This window comes from Castanea sativa, chromosome 3 (genome assembly GCF_040712315.1).
Source record: "Castanea sativa cultivar Marrone di Chiusa Pesio chromosome 3, ASM4071231v1".
Lineage (NCBI taxonomy): Eukaryota > Viridiplantae > Streptophyta > Magnoliopsida > Fagales > Fagaceae > Castanea > Castanea sativa.
Genome location: NC_134015.1, coordinates 35293393 through 35317615, shown reverse-complemented (window position 1 = coordinate 35317615; position 24223 = coordinate 35293393). Strand labels below are relative to the sequence as shown.

The 24223-nt window shown below is 38.4% G+C and overlaps 1 protein-coding gene across 2 annotated transcripts in view; it reads left to right on the top strand.

The window, feature by feature from the left end:
• Positions 1-653: 653 nt before the first annotated feature.
• Positions 654-24223, top strand: part of LOC142629662 (uncharacterized) — a 65402-nt gene continuing 41832 nt past the window's right edge. Inside the window, exons 1-3 of one of the 2 annotated variants that reach the window (XM_075803692.1) lie at positions 654-1117; positions 9403-10129; positions 12555-18535. In XM_075803692.1, the coding sequence (XP_075659807.1) occupies positions 774-1117; positions 9403-10129; positions 12555-18535 (7052 nt within the window). In that variant the 5' untranslated portion in view covers positions 654-773. The remainder of the gene's footprint in view (positions 1118-9402; positions 10130-12554; positions 18536-24223) is intronic. The other variant, XM_075803691.1, reaches the window with a different exon arrangement.

Here is a 24223-nt window from a genome sequence, read left to right as displayed (position 1 = left end):
GGAATAGAGAAAATCAAGAGAAAAAAAAAGATGATATGAAAAACCAAAATCCTTAGTATAGTGTATAAACAAAAAATTTTACAATATGTTGATAGATCTTGTAATATTAATTTCACATAAAATGCATTCACAAAAGGAACAATCAGAACTTGTTGGCAACATACGTTGAGATGGAGCATTGTTGGGTTTTTCTTTGCTCCATTGTTGGGGTTTTTCTTTGCTCTTCCTTTCTGTCCATTGTTGGGTTTTGGGTTTTGCTCCATTGATCTTCCTCTCTATCCATTGTTGGGGTTTTGCTTTGCTCTTCATTGTCCTGGTTTTTCTTTTATGTAATTTGAGTTTTAAAGACTCGAGTTTTATGTGGATAATTTTTTCACCTTAGTGCTGCCAGCACATGGAACCCAAAATTTTAAGAATTGAGTTGTTACATAAAATTTGAGTCTAAAATAGTCGAGGGATGTTAGTTTTCTAAATAATTAAAAAAAAAAGAAAGTGTAGCTGAGGAAATTGTTTGAAAATGAGTGATATTTTGAAAAAAATAAATCCGAATGCGTGGAGTTTGCGCATTTTGAACTGAAAAAAAAAAAAAAAAAAACCTATTCGTTCGTTGGGCTTGGCCCGCACAACTACGAACTACGAACTACAAACTGCAAAACCTTACAAAGCGACAAAGACAAAGGAAAGCAAATAGCTTCAATCGCCCTCAGGCGAACAATTCAATTCCAAAAAAAATGAAACCCAAACAGGCAGGTCTCCTCTGATCTGATCTCGAAATGTCGTCGTCGTCGTCGATGTTTGTGGAACTGGAAGACTTCGGTCAGAAGGTAGACCTGACTCGGCGGATCCGTGAGGTTTTGTTGAACTACCCGGAGGGTACGACGGTGCTAAAGGAGCTCATTCAGAACGCCGACGATGCGGGCGCCACCACCGTCCGACTCTGCCTGGACCGCCGTGTCCACCCTTCCCAGTCCCTCTTGTCCGACTCCCTCGCCCAGTGGCAAGGCCCCTCACTCTTGGCCTTCAACGACGCCGTTTTCACCGAGGACGATTTTCTTAGCATTTCCAGGATCGGTGGGAGTGGTAAGCACGCCCAGCCCTGGAAGACCGGCCGATTCGGGTATTCTTTCTTTCTACTGAGATTTACTTTCTTTTTTTGATCCTCGAAAATGTGATTACTGTCTGTCCAGTTCCAGTAGCTAGCTTACTCACTTTTACAAAATAGCAATGGCATTGGCAACTATTATATTATTTAGGACTGAATCAAGATTCAAGAATTTGATAAATGCATTTTGAGAGAGCTTCCCTGGCTCCCCAATTATTAGACTAAATAAATGGTTTGAACTTTGAAATCAATGCTCCTACTCCTACTTTACTTATTTTGGGATGAGGCCAACAAAAATTGCTTTTTCATGAAAAGCCCAAAAAGTATTCGTCACATCTTCTTTTCTTTTATCACTTCCCATCCCAAAAAGTATTAAAGAAGCCATTAGGGATTGACACTTAATTGCCATTTGAGTTTTTTAATTGCGTCGTCTAAGACTTCATCTTTTGTTGAATTGTCTCTCTAACCAAAATGTATCTACACTATCCTGGGTCTTGAAAAATAATCCTCCTAACTGATGCCTCTATACTTCTGTTTCCTTATTGACTGAATGATCAATCAAACCAATCAGGTTTGTGGAACATTCTCTCTTTTCATAAGATGTAGGACCATTTATCTGTCCAATCCCTGTTGGTATTGGGCTGTAAGAGAATTGCTACTACCTACTAGTACCTCAGGCCTACTAATGGGACAGGTGGAGAATCTTCCAGCAAGTCTCCTTAGATTTGACAAGTGGAAACACTTGGAACCCTCATCTCTCATATTCATTCAATGTGATAAAGACTGTTGGTAAAAGCGAGGGGTGCACTTAAGCGCAAAGGGCTCTTGGAGCCTAGGTGCAAAGCGGAAGCGCGCGCTTGATTGAAGTGTAGCGCACATTTTTAAAAAATAATTTAAAAAATTTAAAAATTATTATCAATGAGAAATGCAACAATCAAATGATCAAATGATCATATAAATTGAAATAAAACTTTTTATATAATTCATATAACATTTAGATATGTCCTACTTTTGTAATTTTAACACAAAAATTGCAAGTCAAGTCATTTTGTTTTTTTGGATAAGCTAGATATCAGTACTTCCATGTAATATCCTTTCTTAAATCTCCTATATCTATAATGCCCTATGACTAATTAGTAATATTAGTTAATAATTTAATCACTTAATGACTATAACTCTGGAAGAATTAGTTTGCTATGTTCAAAATCAACCACTAAAGTAACTTTTTGATAATCAACTTAAGAATATTATTAATAAAAGAAAAAGTGCCAAACCGAGTACATTGGGGATGTACTATGAGGGCACAAATCAAGAAACAAAAGTACAACGGTCAAGAAAAAATAGAAAAGGAAGAACAAGAAAAATGAGAAAAGACCACACTCCATTTAAAGAGAGTGTGCAATAAAAAAGGCTTAATCTCTAACAAAGAACGTTCACGACCCTCAAAGCTTCTAGCATTCCTTTCATGCCAAATGCACCAAATCAAACAATGAGGCACTAATTTCCAAACATCATTGTGGTGATGTTGCGCAAACTTTCCTTGCCAAGTCTCAAACAACTCAAGAACAGTATGAGGCATAACCCATTGAATACCAAACAAGTAGAACAGCAAAGACCACAACTCCTAAGATATGGAGCAATGAAGAAGAAGATGATCCATCGACTCTCCACAACTCTTACACATATAGCACCAGTCAAGCACTATCACACGTCTTTTACGAAGGTTGTCTGTTGCTACGATCTTACCTAAGGAAGCAGACTAAGAAAAGAAAGTCACATTTGGAGGAACCTTTGAGTACCCTATCATCCTCCATGGGAAGGAAATAGGATTAGGAAGATAGAAGGAGCTATAATATCCTCTAACCTCAAAACTTCTATTCCTTGCAGGCTTCCAACAAACCTTATCTGGGCCAAACCCCCGCACTTTCGAAGAATAGACCAACTCCATAAACCGATAAAATGCTTCTTCTTCCCAATCTTGTGGAGGATGACGAAATTGCACATTCCAGTGAACCCTCCCAGCAGACCAGCCCATAACTTCAGCCACCGAGGAATCCTTTGACCTACTAAGACAATAAAACTCTGGAAAGGCCTTTTGTAAAGTACAATCCCCGCACCACACATGCTTCCAAAATTTCACTCTAGTACCATTCCCCACATCATATACAAGGAGTTTAGAGAAGTTCAACTAGCCACTTCTAATGTATCTCCATAGGTTGACCCCATAAGGATTTGTCACCTTTTTCGTACACCAACCACCCCAAATATTCCCATATTTTGCCTCTATAACCCTCCTCCATAAAGCATCAGTCTCCATGCCATACCTCCACAACCACTGTCCTAGCAAGGTAGAATTAAAGCTTCCCAATCGTCTTATTCCCAACCCCCCAACTTGCAAAGGCGTACAAACCTTGGCCCAATTAACTAAATGTATTTTAGGTTCACCACCAATCCCATTCCACAAAAAATCTCTCTGTAATTTCTCCATACGCTTTGCCACCTTACCCGGTAAAGGAAGAAGGGAAAAGAAATATGTAGGTAAAGACGAGAGTGAGCTTTTAATGAGTGTCACCTTACCCCCTTTAGATAAATACATTATCTTCCAACCTGCTAATCTCCTTTCCATTCTCTCTAGGATAGGATTCTAAACAGATAAATCCTTAAACTTTGCACCTAAAGGAAGGCCCAAGTATTTCAAGGGCAGAGAAGATTGCCCACACCCCAACAGACCAACCAAAGCCTTCAAATTATGCACCCCACCAACCGGTACCAACTCAGATTTTCCCAAATTAATATGAAGCCCTGATACCTCCTCAAATCTAGCAAGAATCACCCTCAAATTAGCAATCTGAGAAGGATTAGCATCACAAAAAATCAGCGTGTCATTTGCAAATAAAAGGTGGGACACCATCACTGATGGACCAGCCGGATTACCCATATAAAAGCTTGAGAATTGCCCAGCGGAGGCAACCACATCCAACAGACGACTTAATGCCTCCATCACAATATCAAACAACAATGGAGATAATGGATCCGCTTGCCGAAGCCCCCTAGAACTTCCAAAGAAATTAGATGGGCTACCATTGATCAGAACAAAAAACTTTACTGTTGAAATGCAATACCTTATCCATTTTCTCCATTTCTCTGAGAAACCAAAATGCTGAAGCATATACATTGAAAAATCCCAACTCACATGATCATACGCCTTCTCCACATCCAACTTACACAGCACACTTGGAACTCCTGACTTCAATCTACTATCAATACATTCAGAAGCAATCAAAACGGAATCCAAAATATGTCTACCCTTCACAAAGGCACTTTGTGAATCCGAAATAAGCCCATGCACCACCTTACTGAGCCGATTAGCCAACACCTTAGAAATAATCTTATAAATCCACCAACTAAGCTAATAGGCCGAAAGTCCTTAACCTCCACAGCATCCACCTTCTTGGGAATAAGGGCAAGGAATGAAGCATTAAGACTTTTCTCAAACACCGCCTGACTATGAAAATTGTGGAATATAGCCATAATTTCTGTTTTCAAGACACACTAACAAGACTGGAAGAATGCCATGGAAAAGCCATCCGGGCCAGGTGCCTAATCACCATTAAAAACATTGATCACCCCAAACATCTCTTCCTCCTCAAAAGGCCTATCTAACCAGTTTGCATCTTCCACCGAGATACTAGAAAAGTCCACATCATCTAAGACAGGTCTATGAGCCACATCCTCAAAATAAAGTTGCCTATAGAACTGAGAAATACAATCTGCTATGACTGCCGGGTCTGACGATAACTCCCCATCCACCATAAGTCTATTAATAGAATTAACCCTCCTGTGAGAATTAGCTATACGGTGGAAAAATTTAGTATTTCTGTCTTCTTCCCTAACACAGAGAACTCTAGATTTCTGCCTCCAACACATTTTTTCCAACAGAGTAGCTTTTTCTAACTCATCCCGAATTCTTCCCACTTCTACTTTTTCCTCCTCTGATAATCCCCAACTCTCCTCCATATTCTCAAGAACACTCAAGTCCTTCCACAATTTTTTAATCCGATCTTCAACATGACCAAACACCTCCACATTCCATCTTTTTAAATCATTTTTTAGGAGCTTTAATTTATTGGCTAAAATAAAACTCGGCGCACCATGAATCTGATAGCAATCCCACCAAGACCGAACCCTATCCACAAAACCCTCAGCTTTAAGCCACATATTCTTAAATCTAAACGGCATACTCCCTCTCTGAAAAGATTCACCCTCAAGGACAATTGGAAAATGATCCAAGCACAATCTAGACAACCGTCTTTGAGAAACTGTTGGAAACTTATCCTCCCAATCTGCAGAAAACAAAAATCTGTCCAGGCTAGCCTTCGAGGCAACTTCTCTTGAATTTGCCCAAGTAAAGGTACCCCCTTGCAATGGCAGATTAATGAGACCCTGTTCCGAAATAAAATTGGAAAACTCCCTCATAGTAGCAGTGAAAGAATTAGACCCTAAACGTCCAAAAGGGAACCTAACCACATTAAAATCACCACCCACACACCATGAGACACTCCACCAGCTATTCAAGCCATAGAGTTCCTCCCATAAAAACTTCCTATCTCGGTGTAAATTAGGACCATAAATACTAGTGAACGCCCAAACAAACTGATTTGACACACTTGTGAATTTACAAGAAACCGAAAATCTCCCCATTGCTTCTTCCATTTTATTCACTACCCGAGTGTCCCACATCACTAACACCCCTCCAGAAGCTCCACTAAAACCTAAGTAAGACCAATCAACATGTTGTCCACCCCACAAGCTACGAACCACCGCTCTATTAATCAGCCTCATTTTGGTTTCCTGAAGACAAACCACATCTGGCCCCCATTTCCTAATCAAATTTCTAACCCTGAGCCTTTTATCCTGCTCATTCAACCCTCTAACATTCCAAGAAATAATCTTCACACTCATTGATAAGGCACAACAGCCCGCTCAAAACTTGCACTCCTTGCTTTATTTGGATCATACTCACCATTCAAGGATGACAACAAATTCTTCAACTCCCGCTGACCTTTCTGACTTGACTTGACCAACTTCTTCTGATCACCCACCACAAGTTTTTGTTAATATTTCTTTCTGGCCTCTATAGCTAGTAACAATCTTGTAATTTGCTCCTCAAAACCTTCCAACGACGTGCCCACAGATTTCTTAAAAGCCTTTATCCTATTGATTACCCATTGTGATAATTGACAATTATCCACATTACACCTAATCTTCTTCCCCTGACTAGACACCAGCTCCAAAGGACCTTCAGTGGCCAAAGGTACCACAACTAGTGGCTCATCACCTCTCTCACAAGACCTCAACTTTTCATCAAATTCCAACATCTCATTCTCTGACCTGGGAACCACAGCCGACCACTCTACTATCCCCTCACCCTCATCTTCCCAACTAACCCTCTGCCCGTCATTAGTAATATAAGCATTACCTGGTACATACTTTCCCTCCAAGCTTGAGCAGGCTGACATACAATTCGGAGATCGATACAGTGACAGTGGGAGCACTAATTGCCTTCCATCATGCAATTGTAATATCCATTCTTTGGAGTTGCCCCAAGACTTATCCAAATCTCTGACCAATTCCCTAATAGTTGGACCATGTAGGTGAGCTTCCTCGAAATCAGACTCGTTATTTGTAGTAACCGATCCTTCTGAGCCCACAAAATCCTCACCCCCAACATCCGAAACCACTAGATAAGACAAAGACCCCAGTGTTGACACTATTGGGTCGATTAAGGTCAGTACTGGTTCCAATATCGTGGCCAAGGACACCATCGGCACCAACCTCGGCCCACTTGGAGCACTGATCACCAGTATCGGCTCTTGGGATGCTTGGGCCGCCACTGTTGGTCCTGTCGATGCAGAGGTTGACTGAACACATCGTGTTGGGCTGTGCTGACCACCCTCACCGGCCACATCCGTCGCTGCTAAGGGAGAAAACACGTCCAAAATTACCTTCGACGACCTCACAGGCAGCTCCGATGTGGTGGGCGAAACCATTGAGCTCTCAAGAACCTTCGTGGCATTGAGTTCACACCTACCTAAACTCGGAACATTTTGGGTAGAAGACTCTAGAGCAATTATTCCACTAGAGGAACTCTCGCCAGCCTCATAATGAATTGGGCTTGATAGACCCAGGCCCAAACTGGGTTTTTCATTCCCCAATAGAGCTTGGGCTTGCTGCTTGGATGGGCCCAGTCCCACTATTTTAGTCTGGGCATTATTACTTGCTACCCATTTGCCAGCTTGCTTATCACCCTTAACACCATCCCAAGATACCCGCCTCTTGCCAAATTCATTCACATTCACAGTCAGCCCTCTCCCTAGCCAACGTGCCTTCCTACTATCACGCAGCTTTCCAAACTCAACAATTTTTGAGTTCAAATTGTACTTCAATGGAATATTGAGATTATTTCCTTCCGGGATTTTCTCCTCAATTTTATTCTTACCATTAATACCACCTTCACCACCCTCACCACCACCCACGGCTGCCTGGGGAAAACTTCTAGCTTGAGTTTCATAAACTATTGCCAGTGTGCGAGAATTATCACTCGGAAGCTCCACAATATTCTTCACAGTACCATCCTTAGCCTTTTCTTTGATGGAAGGTTGCTAAATATGCTTCAACCTTGCATGCACTGGTGCTTTGGCAGCTTCCACATAGGACATGGCAGGACGATATTTTGGGATCTGCTTAGACCTGTACGGTACAAACTTCAATCCTCCCAACGCATATAGAGAAGGTTCCAATAGCCTTCTTAATTCAATCCCAAAAGTTCTCCATCCTTGTTATAATTTTCTGGCAGGAATAGCACAAAGTTTTATTACTTAAGCAGAAGAAAACAATGTTGTTTTATTTTTAATTTTTGTTGTATATATAGTTATATATAAGATAGGTTGTTATATTATATACCAAAAGGAACCTATTGAAAGGTTATAACTCTTCAAATTGGATATACCAAAAGGTGTCTTTTAAAAGGTCATAACCTTTCATATTGGATATACCAAAAGGTGTCTATTGACTGAAAATGTGCTTATTGAATGAAAAAATGCCTATTGACCGAAAATGTCTTTGTTGACTGAAAATGTGCCTATTGAATGAAAAGGTTCCTATTGACTGAAAATGTGCCTATTGAAAAAAGAAAAGGCACAATTGTTTGGTGTTTTTAAATGTATACATGGCATAAATTTATATAGCTACGTGGCGCAATAAGGAGTGGCAAAAAAAAAAAGTCAAACGTTTCACTTTTATATTATATATAGATAGATGGGTTCTGCCAGGATTTTCTACCTACGTATTTCAACTTCCTATACTGTTGTTGCCTTTCATTTTTTTTGATCATTGGTTGAGTTTGCTTTTTGTGATGTTACTGTGCTCTCCCTTGCCTTTCAGCACTGCTGTGTAAGAAATGTTTTTGGAGGAAGGAATTATCATCCTTTGTATTTAGGGACTTATAAAAAGTTTTAACTTAATATCCATGGCTTCTGGTTGGTGTACCAAATCACTATATCCTACCTACCTCCACCACATCTAATATGTTTCCACAAGCCTACCCCATGAGTTGCTTACTTTTTTGAGCACCATCCTCCACATGAACTCCCATGCCGCTGTAACCATTGCCCTAATAGGGCTTTGAAAAACCAAAAGATTTTCCATTACTTATCAACAAAAAAAGAAAAAGAAAAAGAAAAAGAAAAGATTTCTGACACCCAATCCCCATATTTAATAGGGGCACAAACCATATTCTAATTTACATAGGTGATATTTAAATTTATTGCCAATACATCCCCACAGAGAATCCTGTTGTAGTAGTTTCTTGAAGTCCATTTGCTATACCAACAGGTGGAGGAAAAAAAGAGATTTTTATTTTTTATTATTTTATTATTTTTTAAGCAGGCTAATATACTCTTAATTGAAGTTTCCTACTTCCTCCTTAAAAAAATAAATAAATTAAGTTTCAACCTCCTGTGATTCTTACAGCTTGTTGATCTTCTATCCAAAAGAGAGAAAAGTACTGCCAGTCTTTATCTTATATATGTGAAAACTCAAAATGTTTTTTAATGCACTATTTTACTATAGCCCCGATAAATGTTTGGTTTTGTTTTCTGGATGTAAGAATCGGTTGTGCACTTGTGCTACTTATGTTCCATCTCCAGTACTAGATATTATCTTATTACAGCCTAATCTTGGTGTAATTTCTGGGATTTGAATATTTCTTCTTACTTTATTTTGATGATTTGCCTTTCTAGGGTTGGCTTCAACTCGGTGTATCATTTAACTGATCTGCCTTCATTTGTCAGTGGCAAGTATGTGGTATTATTTGATCCTCAGGGTTTTTACCTTCCTAAGGTTTCTGCAGCCAATCCTGGAAAGCGAATTGACTATGTTAGTTCTTCAGCCATATCACTGTATAAAGACCAATTCTTTCCATATTGTGCTTTTGGTTGTGACATGAAAATGCCTTTTGCTGGAACTTTATTCCGTTTCCCTTTGAGGAATGTAGATCAAGCAGTCAGAAGTAAGCTCTCGAGGCATGCGTACTCAGAAGATGATATCTCTTCCATGTTTGTTCAGCTGTATGAGGAAGGAGTTTTCACACTACTCTTTCTCAAAAGTGTTATGTGCATTGAAATGTATGTGTGGGATGTTGGGGAACCTGAACCAAGGATGCTTTATTTGTGCTCAGTGAGTTCTGCAAACAATGATACTGTTTGGCATCGACAGGCATTACTGAGGTTATCAAAGTCAATTAATTCTACCAATGGCGAGATGGATGCCTTTTCAATGGACTTCTTGAGTGAAGCTACGATTGGAACCCAATGTGAGAAGAGGACGGATAGTTTTTATGTAGTGCAAACAATGGCTTCAGCGTCTAGTAGAATTGGTTCTTTTTCGTCTACTGCATCGAAAGAATATGATATTCACTTGCTGCCATGGGCATCAGTTGCAGTATGCACATCAGATGGTTCATTGAATGTAATTCTCAATATTCAGTCTTCTATTGCAAACATCTCTCTCCCTCCCTCTCTCTCTCTCTCTCTCTCTCTCTCTCACACACACACACACACACACACAAAGTGACATATAGAACGTTTCAATTTGGTACAATTTTGGCTAGGTATTTGGGTACAAGTTTGAGCCTTTTTCAAATACAAAGCTATATAGTTTAGGCTTAGTTGCCATGTTATATGCATCTGTCCTACATGAATGCGAACCTTTTGGAAATCTTTCAATTCTATATCTTATACACTGTTACCATCCTACAGGATTTTGGAACTTTTCAACTGTTTATCTTCTGTTGCAATCTAATTGCTGTTTTTTAGGATCCTTTCAACTGTATATCTTGTGCATTGTTTCAATCTAATTAACTTTAGATTGATTGTACAAGCTGCATATAATGCCTCTTAATATTTTAAATATATACAGTTATCTTATATATCATATCTTTCTACCCCTGGTTTTTACTTTGGTTGTTTCAATTGCCTTAATGGTTTGCCATTTGGCTTATGGTTTAGCAAGAAAGAGCATTTGATGAACATGTCCTGTGAAACTTTAGAGGATGTTTTCTTTCATTCGTTTATGAAGACTATGATGTTGTGCAATGAAAAGAAGAACGAGAAAGCAAATGATGTCTCCTCCCCTCGTAAGTAATGGATTCAATCCAGCAAGGGAAACTCTGTTTGACCCCTCACCTTCCCCCATAATATATCACGGATATATTTATTTCAATGTGATACAAAAGTGAGATGTCTAAAACAATTCAAACAGGAAATGCGTGTACTGGTTAGGTATGCTTTAAAATTTTATTATTCGTGCTAGTTTTTCATGGTAGTGTAATTGAGCCTTGGCCTTTTATGACAGATCCATTTTATAGAGCCTGATGCTTTTGGATAAGAGTTGATCCTCATGATTAATTCTCATTGAGAGTGGTCATTTTCTTCCTTTCTTTTCTTTTCCTTTTCTCCCATGAGATTGGCCAAAGGTACTTTGGGAAAGCCTTTAGAGAAAGATGGCAACAATATGTCTCTCCTTTACTGTTATTAAACATCTTGGCTGAAGTTTAATAAAAAGCTTGCTCGGTTGCGTGTGCTAGTTCTAGGTCTTCTTGTTCCACTCGCTGGCTGATTCACTAGTCTGCATATTAGCTGATTCACACTTCACTAGCCTGAAATATCTTTTTTGTCTACAAGTATTTGTTTCTGATTCAATTTTTATATTTATTTACAACAATTATATTGCTTTTCAATTTTCCCGACTATTTATTTACATTTGCTTGGTGCATGCTCAACTTAGGCTGGTAGTTCAGACTTCTTGAGTTAAGTACTAGGATGCACGGACGCGGCGCCAGTGGTGCCGCACCCGCGTTTGACGCGGCAACGCGCGAGGGATGCCGGTGCTCGCGCGTCGGTGCCGCGTTGGGCCGCGTCTACCACGTGTTTTCATTTTTTTTCAGCCGACTCGCGCCAACGCGGCTTGACTCGTGCCGATTCGGGCCGAATCAAGTCGTATCGGCCGTATCGACCGGCGACCGAAACGGCCGAAACAGGCCGAAATCAGCCTTGAATCTTGTCGGAACAGCCAAAATCGGCTCTGAATGAGACCCAAACACCCTAAATCTGTCATTCCTCAATTTTATTTTGAATATTTGTTGCTTTTTTTTGTGTTTTCTTTTTGGTTTTGTGTTTTGTTTTGTGTTTCTTGCTTTCTTCTTTCTTTGTTTTGTGAATCAAGGCATAGTAATATGTTTTTTAAAAATATTTTAATAGTAAAAATATATAGAAAATATAAATAAAAATATTTTTAATAATTTTTTAATTGCCGAGTCCCGCCGCACCCGCACCCACATTTTTCAAAAATTACCGAGTCCCGCACCCGCACCAGCACCCGAGTCCCGAAACGCACCCGTGCTTCATAGGTTAAGTATGTTCTTGTGGAGCTTATTTCTAAGAGTTTAGTTTAGAAGGTTGGTTTTTCCTGTCTTAATACTCCACTAGCCTGAAATATCTTTTTTGTATACAAGTATTTGTTTCTAATTCAATTTTTATATTTATTTATGACGATTATATTGCTTTTCATTTTTTCCGACTTTACATTTGCTTGGCGCATGCTCAACTTAGGCTGTTAGTTCAGGTTTCCTGAGTTAAGTATGTTCTTGTGGAGCTTATTTCTAAGAGTTTAGTTTAGAAGGTTGGTTTTTTCTGTCTTAATATTATTGTTATTTTATGTGCATGTTTGTGGGGCTAATCGGTCAATTACTATTGAAAAAACCCACAACTTACTGCTTTTAGTTAGTTATTTTCTTGTTTTGGATCTCTTTTTTCTTTTCTTCCCCTCCCTTTTCCTCTTCTTTTTTCATCTATATTCAAAGAAATTCTCATATAATTACTATGATTTTTAACAGAATAATGTTCTAAAGCGTGGTCAGGCATTCTGTTTCCTTCCGCTACCTGTAAGAACTGGATTGACTGTCCAAGTTAATGGGTACTTTGAGGTCTCATCTAACCGTCGTGGCATTTGGTATGGAGCTGACATGGACAGAAGTGGGAAAATGCGTTCTACCTGGAATAGGCTTCTTTTAGAAGATGTTGTGGCCCCTACTTTCACACAATTGCTGCTTGGTGTGCGAGGGTTGCTAGGTCCAACAAATTTGTACTATTCTTTATGGCCCAATGGATCTTTTGAAGAGCCATGGAATGTTTTGGTCAAGCAGATATACAGAAACATTCGTAATGCTCCTGTTTTGTATTCTGAACTTGAAAGTGGAAAGTGGGTTTCACCAGATGAAGCTTTTCTATATGACGAGGAATTTAGTAAAAGTAAGGAACTCAGTGAGGCCCTGGTGCAGCTAGGAATGCCTATTGTTCATGTACCCAATATTTTATTTAATATGCTTCTCAAAGATGCTTCTGATTTTAAGCAGAAAGTGATCACTCCTGACGTGGTACGCCATTTTCTTAGGGGATGCAAAACTCTTGTTTCTTTAGGCAAAACTTACAAGCTTGTACTCTTGGAATATTGTCTTGAAGACATAGTAGATGATGAAGTTGTTACATATGCATATAATCTACCATTACTTCCTTTGGCAAATGGTGATTTTGGATTATTGTTGGAAGCTTCAAAAGGAATTTCCTATTTTGTTTGCAGTGAGTCAGAGTACATTTTACTTCGGCAAATTTCTGATAGAGTAATTGATCAGAATATTCCTCTCAATATACTGAATAGACTTTCTGGTGTTGCACGGTCATCAAGGTCAAATCTTGTTTTTTTCAGTGTTAATTATTTCCTTCAGTTATTCCCTAAGTTTGTACCTGCTGACTGGAAATATAAAAGTAAAGTGTTATGGGACCCAGATTCTTGTTGTAATCATCCAACTTCATCATGGTTTGTGTTATTTTGGCAATATCTTCAGAATCAGTGTGAGAACTTATTGTTGTTTGGTGATTGGCCTATCTTGCCATCCACATCTGGGCACCTGCACAGAATTTCTAGACAATTGAAACTGATCAATGCAGTAAAACTTTCCATTGAGATGCAAGATGTACTTGTTATGATTGGATGTAAGATACTAAGCCAGAATTATGGAGTTGGACACCCGGATTTATGTCACTATGTATGTGATGGTGATGCTGCAGGTGTTTTGGAATCCATATTTGATATTGTCTCTTCAGAGGTTGGCAGCATAGTGCAAACTATTCATATTCTGGGAGTGAAAGAGAGGGATGAACTTCGTGGATTTCTTCTTAATCCAAAATGGTATGTTGGAGAATGCATGGATGATTCCAACATAAAAAATTGCAAGAAGCTTCCTATTTATAGAGTCTATGGTAGAGGATCTGCTCAAGATTTCCAATTTTCTGATCTAGAAAATCCTCAAAAATATTTACCACCATTAGATGTCCCTGAATTTTTTTTGGGAGGTGAGTTCATTGTTGGCTCTTCAACTGGTGAAGAAGAGATTCTGTTGAGGTATTATGGAGTTGAGAGAATGGGGAAAGCGTATTTCTATAGACAACAGGTGTTCAATAGAGTCAGGGAGTTGCAACCTGACATTCGTGACAGCATCATGCTCTCTGTTTTGCAAAACCTACCACAGTTGTGTATTGAGGACTCATCTCTCAGGGAATGCTTGAGAAGTTTGGAATTTGTCCCAACCTGTAGAGGTGCTCTAAGGTGTCCTGGTGTGCTGTATGATCCTCGTAATGACGAATTATATGCATTACTTGAAGACTCTGATAGTTTCCCTTGTGGTCCTTTCCAAGAATCTGGCATTTTGGACATGCTACTAGGTTTGGGCCTTAGAACATCTGTATCTCCTGAGACAGTTATACAAAGTGCTCGACAGGTAGAACGATTAATGCATGAAGATCAGCAAAAGGCATATTCAAGAGGCAAAGTACTCCTCTCCTACTTAGAAGCTAATGCTATGAAGTGGCTACCCAGTCCAGCAAATGATGATCAGGGAACAGTGAACAGAATGTTCTCACGAGCAGCAACTGCATTCAGACCTCGCAACTTTAAATCTGACCTTGAGAAGTTCTGGAGTGATCTGCGGATGATCTGCTGGTGCCCAGTTTTAGTTTTTGCGCCTTTTCAAGCATTACCATGGCCTGTTGTATCAGCCATGGTTGCTCCCCCCAAGCTTGTAAGATTGCAAACAGACTTGTGGATTGTTTCTGCTAGCATGCGAATACTGGATGGAGAATGCTCTTCCACAGCACTATCGTATAGCCTTGGATGGTCTTCTCCACCAGGTGGAAGTGTGATTGCTGCACAACTACTTGAGCTTGGAAAAAATAATGAGTTGGTGAAAGATCAGGTTCTTAGGCAGGAATTAGCCATGGCAATGCCAAGAATATACTCAATATTGACAAGCTTGATTGGCTCAGATGAGATGGACATTGTAAAGGCTGTTCTTGAAGGTTGTCGTTGGATATGGGTGGGAGATGGATTTGCAACAATGAACGAGGTAGTCCTGGATGGCCCACTTCATTTGGCTCCATATATACGTGTTATTCCTGTTGATTTAGCAGTTTTCAGGAATTTATTTTTAGAACTTGGCATTCAAGAACTGTTGAATCCCAGTGATTATGCTAATATTCTGTTTAGAATGGCAGTGAAAAAGGGTTCCACTCCTCTTGATCCACCAGAAATCAGAGCAGCCATACTGATTGTGCAGCATCTATCTGAAGCTCATTTCCATGACCAGCAAGTTGAGGTCTATTTACCTGATGTTTCTGGCAGACTATTTCCTGCCAGTAACTTGGTTTATAATGATGCCCCCTGGTTGCTTGGCTCAGAAGATCCTAATAGCTCATTTCATGGTGTGTCAAATTTGACATTAAATGCAAAGAGAACAGTTCAAAAATTTGTTCATGGGAACATATCCAACGATGTTGCTGAGAAACTTGGTGTCTGCTCGCTTCGTAGAACCTTGCTAGCTGAAAGTGCTGATTCAATGAATCTGAGTTTGTCTGGAGCTGCAGAAGCTTTTGGACAGCATGAAGCTTTGACGACTAGGCTTAAACATATACTTGAAATGTATGCAGATGGACCTGGGATTCTATTTGAGCTGTTGCAAAATGCAGAGGATGCAGCGGCTTCTGAGGTGATCTTTCTCTTGGATAAAACTCAATATGGGACTTCTTCTGTTCTCTCTCCTGAAATGGCAGATTGGCAAGGCCCTGCACTGTACTGTTTTAATGACTCTGTTTTCAGTCCGCAAGATCTTTATGCAATCTCACGCATTGGTCAGGAAAGTAAACTAGAGAATCCTTTTGCAATTGGAAGATTTGGGCTAGGTTTTAATTGTGTCTATCATTTTACAGATATCCCCACATTTGTTTCTGGGGAAAACATTGTTATGTTTGATCCTCATGCTCATAATTTACCTGGGATCTCCCCGTCCCACCCCGGCCTGCGAATTAGATTTGTGGGTAGAAGAATTTTGGAACAATTTCCTGATCAATTTTCTCCATACTTGCACTTTGGTTGTGATTTACAGCATCCATTTCCTGGTACGTTGTTCCGTTTCCCACTTAGGACTGAGAGTGTTGCTTCCCGAAGCCAAATAAAGAAAGAAGCATATGCTGCTGAAGATGTCATCTCTCTTTTTACTTCTTTTTCTGAGGTTGTGTCTGATGCTTTGCTTTTTCTGCGTTTTGTGAAAACTATCTCTGTTTTTGTGAAGGAGGGACCTGGACATGAAATGCAGCTTATACATCGTGTGGACAAACGCTGCATTAGTGATCCTGAAGTCCAATCCAATGCACTACAGGACATGTTCAGCTTTATTAATGGAAAACAGCATGGTGGGATGGATAAAGATCTGTTCCTGAAGAAATTGAGCAATTCCATTGATGGAAATTTGCCATATAAATGGCAAAAGATTGTTACTACGGAGCACAGTTCATCTGGCGATGTATCGCATTTTTGGATGACCACTGAATGTATAGGTGGTGGGCAAGCTAAAAGCCCTTCTGTAGCATCTAATGATAAGTTCCATAATTTTATCCCTTGGGCATGTGTTGCTGCATATTTACATTCTGTCAAGGTTGATAAGGAATTGAATGTCCCAAAGACAGAGGATTCTTTTACTCCTGATTTGTTTCAGCTTCCTTCAGCTTCCACTCAAAATAGGAAGGATTTTGAAGGCCGTGCCTTCTGTTTTTTACCACTGCCAATTAACACTGGTCTTCCAGCACATATTAATGCTTATTTTGAATTGTCTTCAAATCGTAGGGACATCTGGTTTGGTAATGACATGGCAGGTGGTGGAAAAAAACGGTCAGACTGGAATGTTTACATCCTTGAAGATGTTGTTGCCCCTGCTTATGGTCATCTGCTTGAGAAAGTTGCACTGGAGATTGGCCCTTGTGATTTGTTCTTTTCATTATGGCCAACAACAGGATTAGAGCCTTGGGCATCGGTTGTACGGAAACTCTACAATTTTGTTGCTGATTTTGGTGTTCGTGTATTATTTACCAAAGCTAATGGGGGGCGGTGGATTTCAACCAGGCAAGCTATCTTTCCTGATTTTACTTTCCACAAGGCACATGATCTTGCTCAAGCATTGTCAGATGCTGGTCTACCTCTTGTAATTGTTTCTCAGCCACTGGCAGAAAGATTTATGGAATTTTGCCCTACATTGCATTTCCTTACACCACAGTTCTTAAGGACTTTGTTGATTCGGAGAAAACGTGGATTTATGGACCGGAATGCAATGATTTTGACCCTTGAATATTGCTTGCTTGACTTAAAAGTACCTATTCAGTTTGATAGCCTGTGTGGTTTACCATTGTTACCTCTTGCTGATGGTTCATTTACAACATTTGACAAGAAAGGTTTTGGTGGAAGAATCTATATTGCACAGGGGGACGAGTATGGTCTTCTCAAGGATTCAGTTCCAAATCAACTAGTAGATGGCGGAATCCCAGAATTAGTTCATGGGAAGCTATGTGACATAGCCTTTGGTGAAGACTCAAATATTTCCTTTCTATCATGCCATCTGCTGGAGAAACTCTTTTTGAAATTACTTCCAGCAGAGTGGCAGCATGCAAAACAGGTCACTTGGACCCCCGGGCATCAGGGCCATCCAAGTTTAGACTGGATAAAACTTCTGTGGGGTTATCTGAAGTCATCGAGTGATAACCTCTGTGTGTTTTCTAAGTGGCCTATTCTGCCTGCTGGGAGTAATTTTCTCTTGCAACTAGTTGAAAATTCAAATGTGATTAAAGATACTGGGTGGAGTGAGAACATGTCCTCTCTGTTGCTGAAAGTAGGATGTCTATTCTTGAGGCGTGACCTGCCAATAGATCATCCACAGTTGGAAAGGTTTGTGCAGCCACCAACGGCAACTGGAATATTAAATGCGTTTCTGGCACTTGCGGGTAAGCCAGAGAACATTGAGGGGCTTTTTGATGATGCATCAGAAGGGGAGCTGCATGAACTTCGGAGTTTTATTCTTCAGTCCAAATGGTTCTGTGAAGAGCAAATGGAAAACATACATATCGAAATCATCAAATGCCTACCTATGTTTGAGTCGTATAGAAGTAGAAAGCTAGTAAGTTTGAGTGAACCTATCAAATGCCTTAAACCCAGTGGTGTACATGAGGTTCTTTTGAATGATGAATTTGTACGCACAGAATCAGAAAAGGAAAGAATGATTTTAAGAAGGTATTTGGAGATTAAAGAACCCTCTATGGTGGAACTCTACAAAGATTATGTGCTCAACCGCATGTGTGAGTTTGTTTCACAGCAGGAAGCTTTTTCAGCCATTTTACATGATGTGAAACTTTTGATTGAAGATGATATTACTATCATACCTGAACTTTCTGCAACACCTTTTGTTTTGGCAGCAAATGGATCTTGGAAACAACCATCCAGGTATAATTTTTTATGAAATTCTTGATTCTAGATTATTAAATTTTTGAATCTATGTAGGTGGTAGTGCTTAGTTGAACCTTTGTTTGGCTTCTATTTTTCTTCCTATTCCATTCAGAAGTCAGAATGTTAGAACCAAGTGGATTCCTACATCATATAGTAATAAACTAATAATGTTCAATATGTGTTACTTTTGTAAGGAACCAACCTGGTTTTTTGTGCAGTAACCAATATTCTTTGCCAGCGAGTTAGCTTATTTATGCATGTGTTCATGTGAATGTTTTTAATAAATGAAATGTTCAATAAATTTTTAACATTTGTCAGTTGAATACTTTTGAATTGAACCATACTATGAAAATAAAATAATTCTGGATTGACATTTATGTTTTTCATATTAGGTTAGGATTAGTTCTTGCTTTTGTGGGTTCATCACTGGGTTGTCCTATTTTGAAAAGAAAATGAATGAAATATTCTATGTTTTTTTTTTTTGGGTATTTGATAAGATTTCCAAATTGCGCCTTTTCAAATAAAAAACTATTGAAAAGTGCTTTTTGGTATTGGACCATCTGAGGTGGAATTCTAAAACGCACGGTTGCATCCCATGTTACTGTTGATTATTTTGCATATTGTCCCTGTATCACCCTTAGTTTTTTTTTGAATCCCCAATTTTACCTTAATCTCTAACAACAAAAAATACAGTCAGTAAAAGAGACTCATTGGGTGGAGTGGGAGAGTTGAAAGTTGTGGCATAGTGGAGGAAATCGTTGGAGATGGAAGGTCGGATTGAAGTCGTAAAGGCTGAGACTTGATTTGTGGGTTTGGTTGAGGATGTCATAGTTGGTTTTATGTGTGAGATTGAAAGATAAGGCCTGTAACTATGGCATGATGGAGCTTATGAGGGTGGAGTATTACTTTTGTGTTGGTGGCTTGGTGCTGCAGTGCTGCTCTTCATTTGGGTACAGAGAGAGAGCAAGAGAGAGACCTGTGTGGCTGTGTCAGTGTGTGGAGGAAAGTGAAGAAGAGGAAAATAAGAAGATGAGGATGAAGTGAAAGAGTGGATCTGTGGATGAGAAAAAGAGAGCAGGAAAAAGAAAAAAGGGTAAAAAACAAACAGAGGAGGTTTTTGAGTTTGTGGATGAGAAAAAGAGAGAAGAAAAAAGAAAGAGGTTTTGGGTTTGGGAGTTAAGCAACGTGAAAGACATGCATTTAGCAAAAAAACAAACATGGGCACATCAAATTTAAATAATGAAATTAATTACAAATTTAAAGGGAAAAAAAATATAGCTACAAACTATTTCACAACTTCTTTGTTACAATTGTGATGTGGCATAATGGGAGTGGTAGAGAAAAAATTGTGGGTTTATGAGTAAGTGGTAGGCAACCACTCACAGTTGCTACATCATAGTTGTGGAAGAAAATTGTGAAATAATTTGTGGTCCTAGAAGAACCACTCAATTTAAAAGATAAGTATTAATAAAATTCTATTTTGAAGAGATTCATTATACCAAAATTATTGGTTTTTAACTTCTAAGATATTAATTTTGTTTTCATAATGAAAAATGCAAATCCACTTACTATTTTACAAAAAATCTTTTATTAAGAGAGTCATTTATTATTACCATGAAGTTATTAATTATTATTATTATTATTAATAAGAAGAAGATAAAATCACATGAATGAATTCTTAATAAAAAAAGGGGGAAAAAAAAAGAAAAGAAAAAAACACAAGTATAAAGAATTCCTTATATGTATGTATAGTCATTTTTGGTAATTTATACCTCAAACCACAATTTTGATAAGTGCTACCTAACACAGCTTTTTCAAAAAGCAATTTTCGATAGCTTTTAAAAACACTCTGCTTTTTTAAAAAACAAAATTTCATACCGCACTTTTTAAAACCACAATTTTTAAAAAATGGTTAACCAAACTCACCCTTAATTGGTCGGTGCACCAGTTATGGGGGAATTTTTTTCCCCATTACTTTTACCTAGTCCGTTTTCCAAAATGCCAAACCACTGTGCTGCGAAGGTCTCATAGTTGAGTTTCATGTGGCAGCTTACGTTGGTACAGTGGGTTGGTGGCCATGGAAGTAAGAGAGGTAAAAATGGGACTGCATGTAAAACACGTTAAAGAGTTGGTGACTGCCTGTCATAGGTCAAATTGAGGAATTCGTCTACGTGTGGATGTGATGGGTTAAGGTTTAGGAGGATTTGTGGAAATATAATTTAGAGTTGCTGAAGAAAAGAGTTATGGGTTGTGTGACTGATCAAGTAAAAGTTATAGGGTTGTGTTAGGAACTAAAAGTTGGTTTGATGAGTAATTTGATGGCTATTCGGAAGAATAAAAAAAGCTATTTTTATGGTGTTTAGGTGCTTTATGAACAGTACCATAAGAGGGAGAAGAAGAAAAGAGATTGAAGAGAGAAAAAAAAATCACACAAAGGCCAACATGTCTCAGTGTTCAAAGCACTCAATAATTTTATTAATTAACTTTCATCTACTTTGAATACATTGGGCACAAATATATATAAAGATTCTTTCTTGTAGATTATTACTTTGGCCAGTAAACTAAAACCTAATTAAATGATAACTTGGACCCAAAGAAAATAAACCTAAGATATTGAGGATCTCCTAGAAGATACTAGGCTCAACTAAATTACCAACCCTAATTTTGGGTCAACTCTACTCTACTGCTCTCTCTCCTTCTCAATCCAGATGGACCCTTAACTAGCAAGAATTGCAGGAATTACAGATATGCTCCTGAGTATAAAATTGACCATAAGTAGTAAAGTAAAGCCCAAAATAAAAAACTGTTTTAACTAAGTGACTCATTCTTAGACCTTTAAAACCACACGACTTTATACTCCTCAAGAGCAAAATTTTTACACTAATTGGACTTTATACGTGGACCCCATAAAATAGTTCTTGAATAGGCAAATTTACAAAGTAGGACAAAACTTAGGTACATAGCTTAGGTGCTGTTCCTTAGGTTCCTCTTTTAAGATTTAGCCGTGTGGCTACTTAATTAAAAAATACATGTTTATCCCGTGAGAAAAAATCCACATGGCTAAATCTTAAAAGTGAAACTTAAGGAACAGCACCTAAGTACTGTATCTAAGTCTTGCCCTACAAAATAATAGCACATTAATCTTCCATGGCGGCAGATGTAGTAGTTGCAGATGTTAAATAAGACTAGAGGGTGAACCTTGGTGGACAAACTTGCTAAGGACGGTGCAAATTGCAATATGGTGTGCTTGCTCCCTATCATTCTTTGAGCTCGAGATTGGTCTAGATTGTTAGGGTAGAGAGAGGTCAAAGGAGAGTCAATCTTAGGGAGGGGGCGGGGGGTGGTTGCTCAATTTTTGTTGGGTTTCCACCACTCTTTCTCTCTGAATTGAGAGTGTTATTTTGGAAAATTACCACCTCACTGCATAGCCATACTTGTTGGAAACCACCAGATTAGAGGTGTTTGTTTTGGTTTTCTCGGTCGGCGAAACAGTCCTAGTTGAAGTCACTCCTAGGCATCATGGTGGGTCCTTTTACCTTCTGACATTTCTTAGCTCCTTCAACAGGTTTGGTTGTGCCCTATTGTCATTTAGGTCATAGATACAAGTATAACTTCAATCCAAGTTGTTCTCCACATTTCAGAAGAGGCAAGGAACTGAAAGTACACCTTTTATGTAGTCTACTATCTCTTTGTTTGTCCCACATTTCTAAGGGTTTGTTTGGTTAGAGGGGTGGAAAAGTGGGAGGATAGAAAAATTTTAATTTTTCTCATTTTTATTTGGTTAGGAGTGAAAAAGTGAAAGGATGGAAAAATTGAGTTTGCATAAATTTACTCATATACCCTTTTTAAAAAATGATGCTCAATTAATACAAAAAAGTGACAAACATCCCAAAAAAAAAAAGAAGCAATCACCCAATTATGTCCTCATTAAATAAAATAAAAAAGTTACACATTTATTTAGCACAACAATTGTGTATGTGCAAATGGATGAAGGAAAAAAAAAAAAAAAGTAAACAAAGCAACTAGATGAAACGAAGAAGGAAAAAAAAAGTAATTTTCGTTTGTTAAGCAACCTCATTTTCTCCCTTCAACTTTCTTCCTATTTTGGGGAGAAAACTTTTTGGTGGGCCCGGAGAGAAAACACTCGGACTCCACCATTTATTTTCCTTCTTCCTCACCCAATCAAACACGCTCCAAAAAAGTTTTCCTTCCCATTTTCTCTCCAAAATTTTCCATTCATCCAATTTCACCTTCAAACAAACAAACACACCCTAACTAATTCTAGAGAAAGAAAATTTTATTTAATTTATTTTTGATTAATTTTAGAAGTCAATTTTGTTTTCATTAGTTAATTGGATATTATTTTGTCTCACTAGTCAATGGGGTTATTAGTATTTAATTTAACTTCTTAGTTTCAAGAATACATTTTTCATTCAATAATTGTTTTCATAAGTTAATTAGGATTAGGGATAAGATACAATGGTCTATTAAGGACAATATTGTACTCAAAAGTTAGACAGTTTCTTGATTATTAAAATTTTTATGAAAATTTAAATTTTCCCAGTGGTTTGGTGCTTATTCCAGCCAACCTCAGAGCTAATTCCTAGGTTGGTTTCCTCCTGCTTGGTGCTAATTCCAAGAAAGCTTAGGTGTTGATTCCTAGTTTATTTATTTATATTATTATTAAATCAAATTTTGGTGTTGCATCAGTTTTGGGATTTGTCTGACTTCAAAAAAAGAAAAAAAAGACGGCAGCTCACAATCTAACAAGCTACCATCAGCAAACCACATAATCCCATCCACCAAACAATCTGAGTCAAACCCCAAAACAACTTAGGGTCCATCAAATCCTATTCACCCCGTAACAAAAATTAGATCTTTGAAAAAAGAGAAGGAAAATCACTGTAGTTGGTCCCAACCTCCACAAATTTTGGACTTAGTGTTGATTGCTAATGAATGCTTAGATAGTTGCCTAAGGTCCAACGTACCAGGGGTGTTATGGAAGCTAGATTTGGAGAAGGCTGATGATAATGTGCATTGGAATTTCTATATATATATATATGTATATACATATGCTTTGGCAGTGTGGTTTTGGTCCTAGATGGAGGCTGGTTTCTTTCACAGCTCAAAAGGGTTGGGACAGAAAGACCCTTTGTTCCCTCTTTTGTTTACCATCATTATGGAGGCGCTTAGCCGGATGCTGGAGAGAGCTAGAAGAGGCAATTACGTTTGAAGATTTTCAGTCAGTGGCTACTAGTCAGTTAGTTATCTCACATCTTCTCTTTGCAGATGATACCTTGTTTTTTTTGTGGGGCAAATCCAAAGCAAATTTGGCATTTGAAAGCAATCTTTATTCATATTATTTTTGGGTTGAAAATAAATTTGGGGAAATATGAACTGGTGCCGATTGGTGATGGGTTGAATGTAGAAGATTTGTGATGCAGGATCAAAACCAAAATTATTTTAGGATTTATATTTTCAGATTTTTGTATTTAAGAATATAGGAAATTGGATTACTGTAGATTTTTATTTGGATAGGGATTTGATTTGAGATTAGATAGGGATTAGTATTTGAGTTTAGTTAGGATTAGTTTTGGTATGTTGTTACCTTTCTCTTTATTTTCCGGTTCTAGCTCTATATAAGAGATTAGTTTATTTTTATTTTGGGAATAGACGTGATTAGTG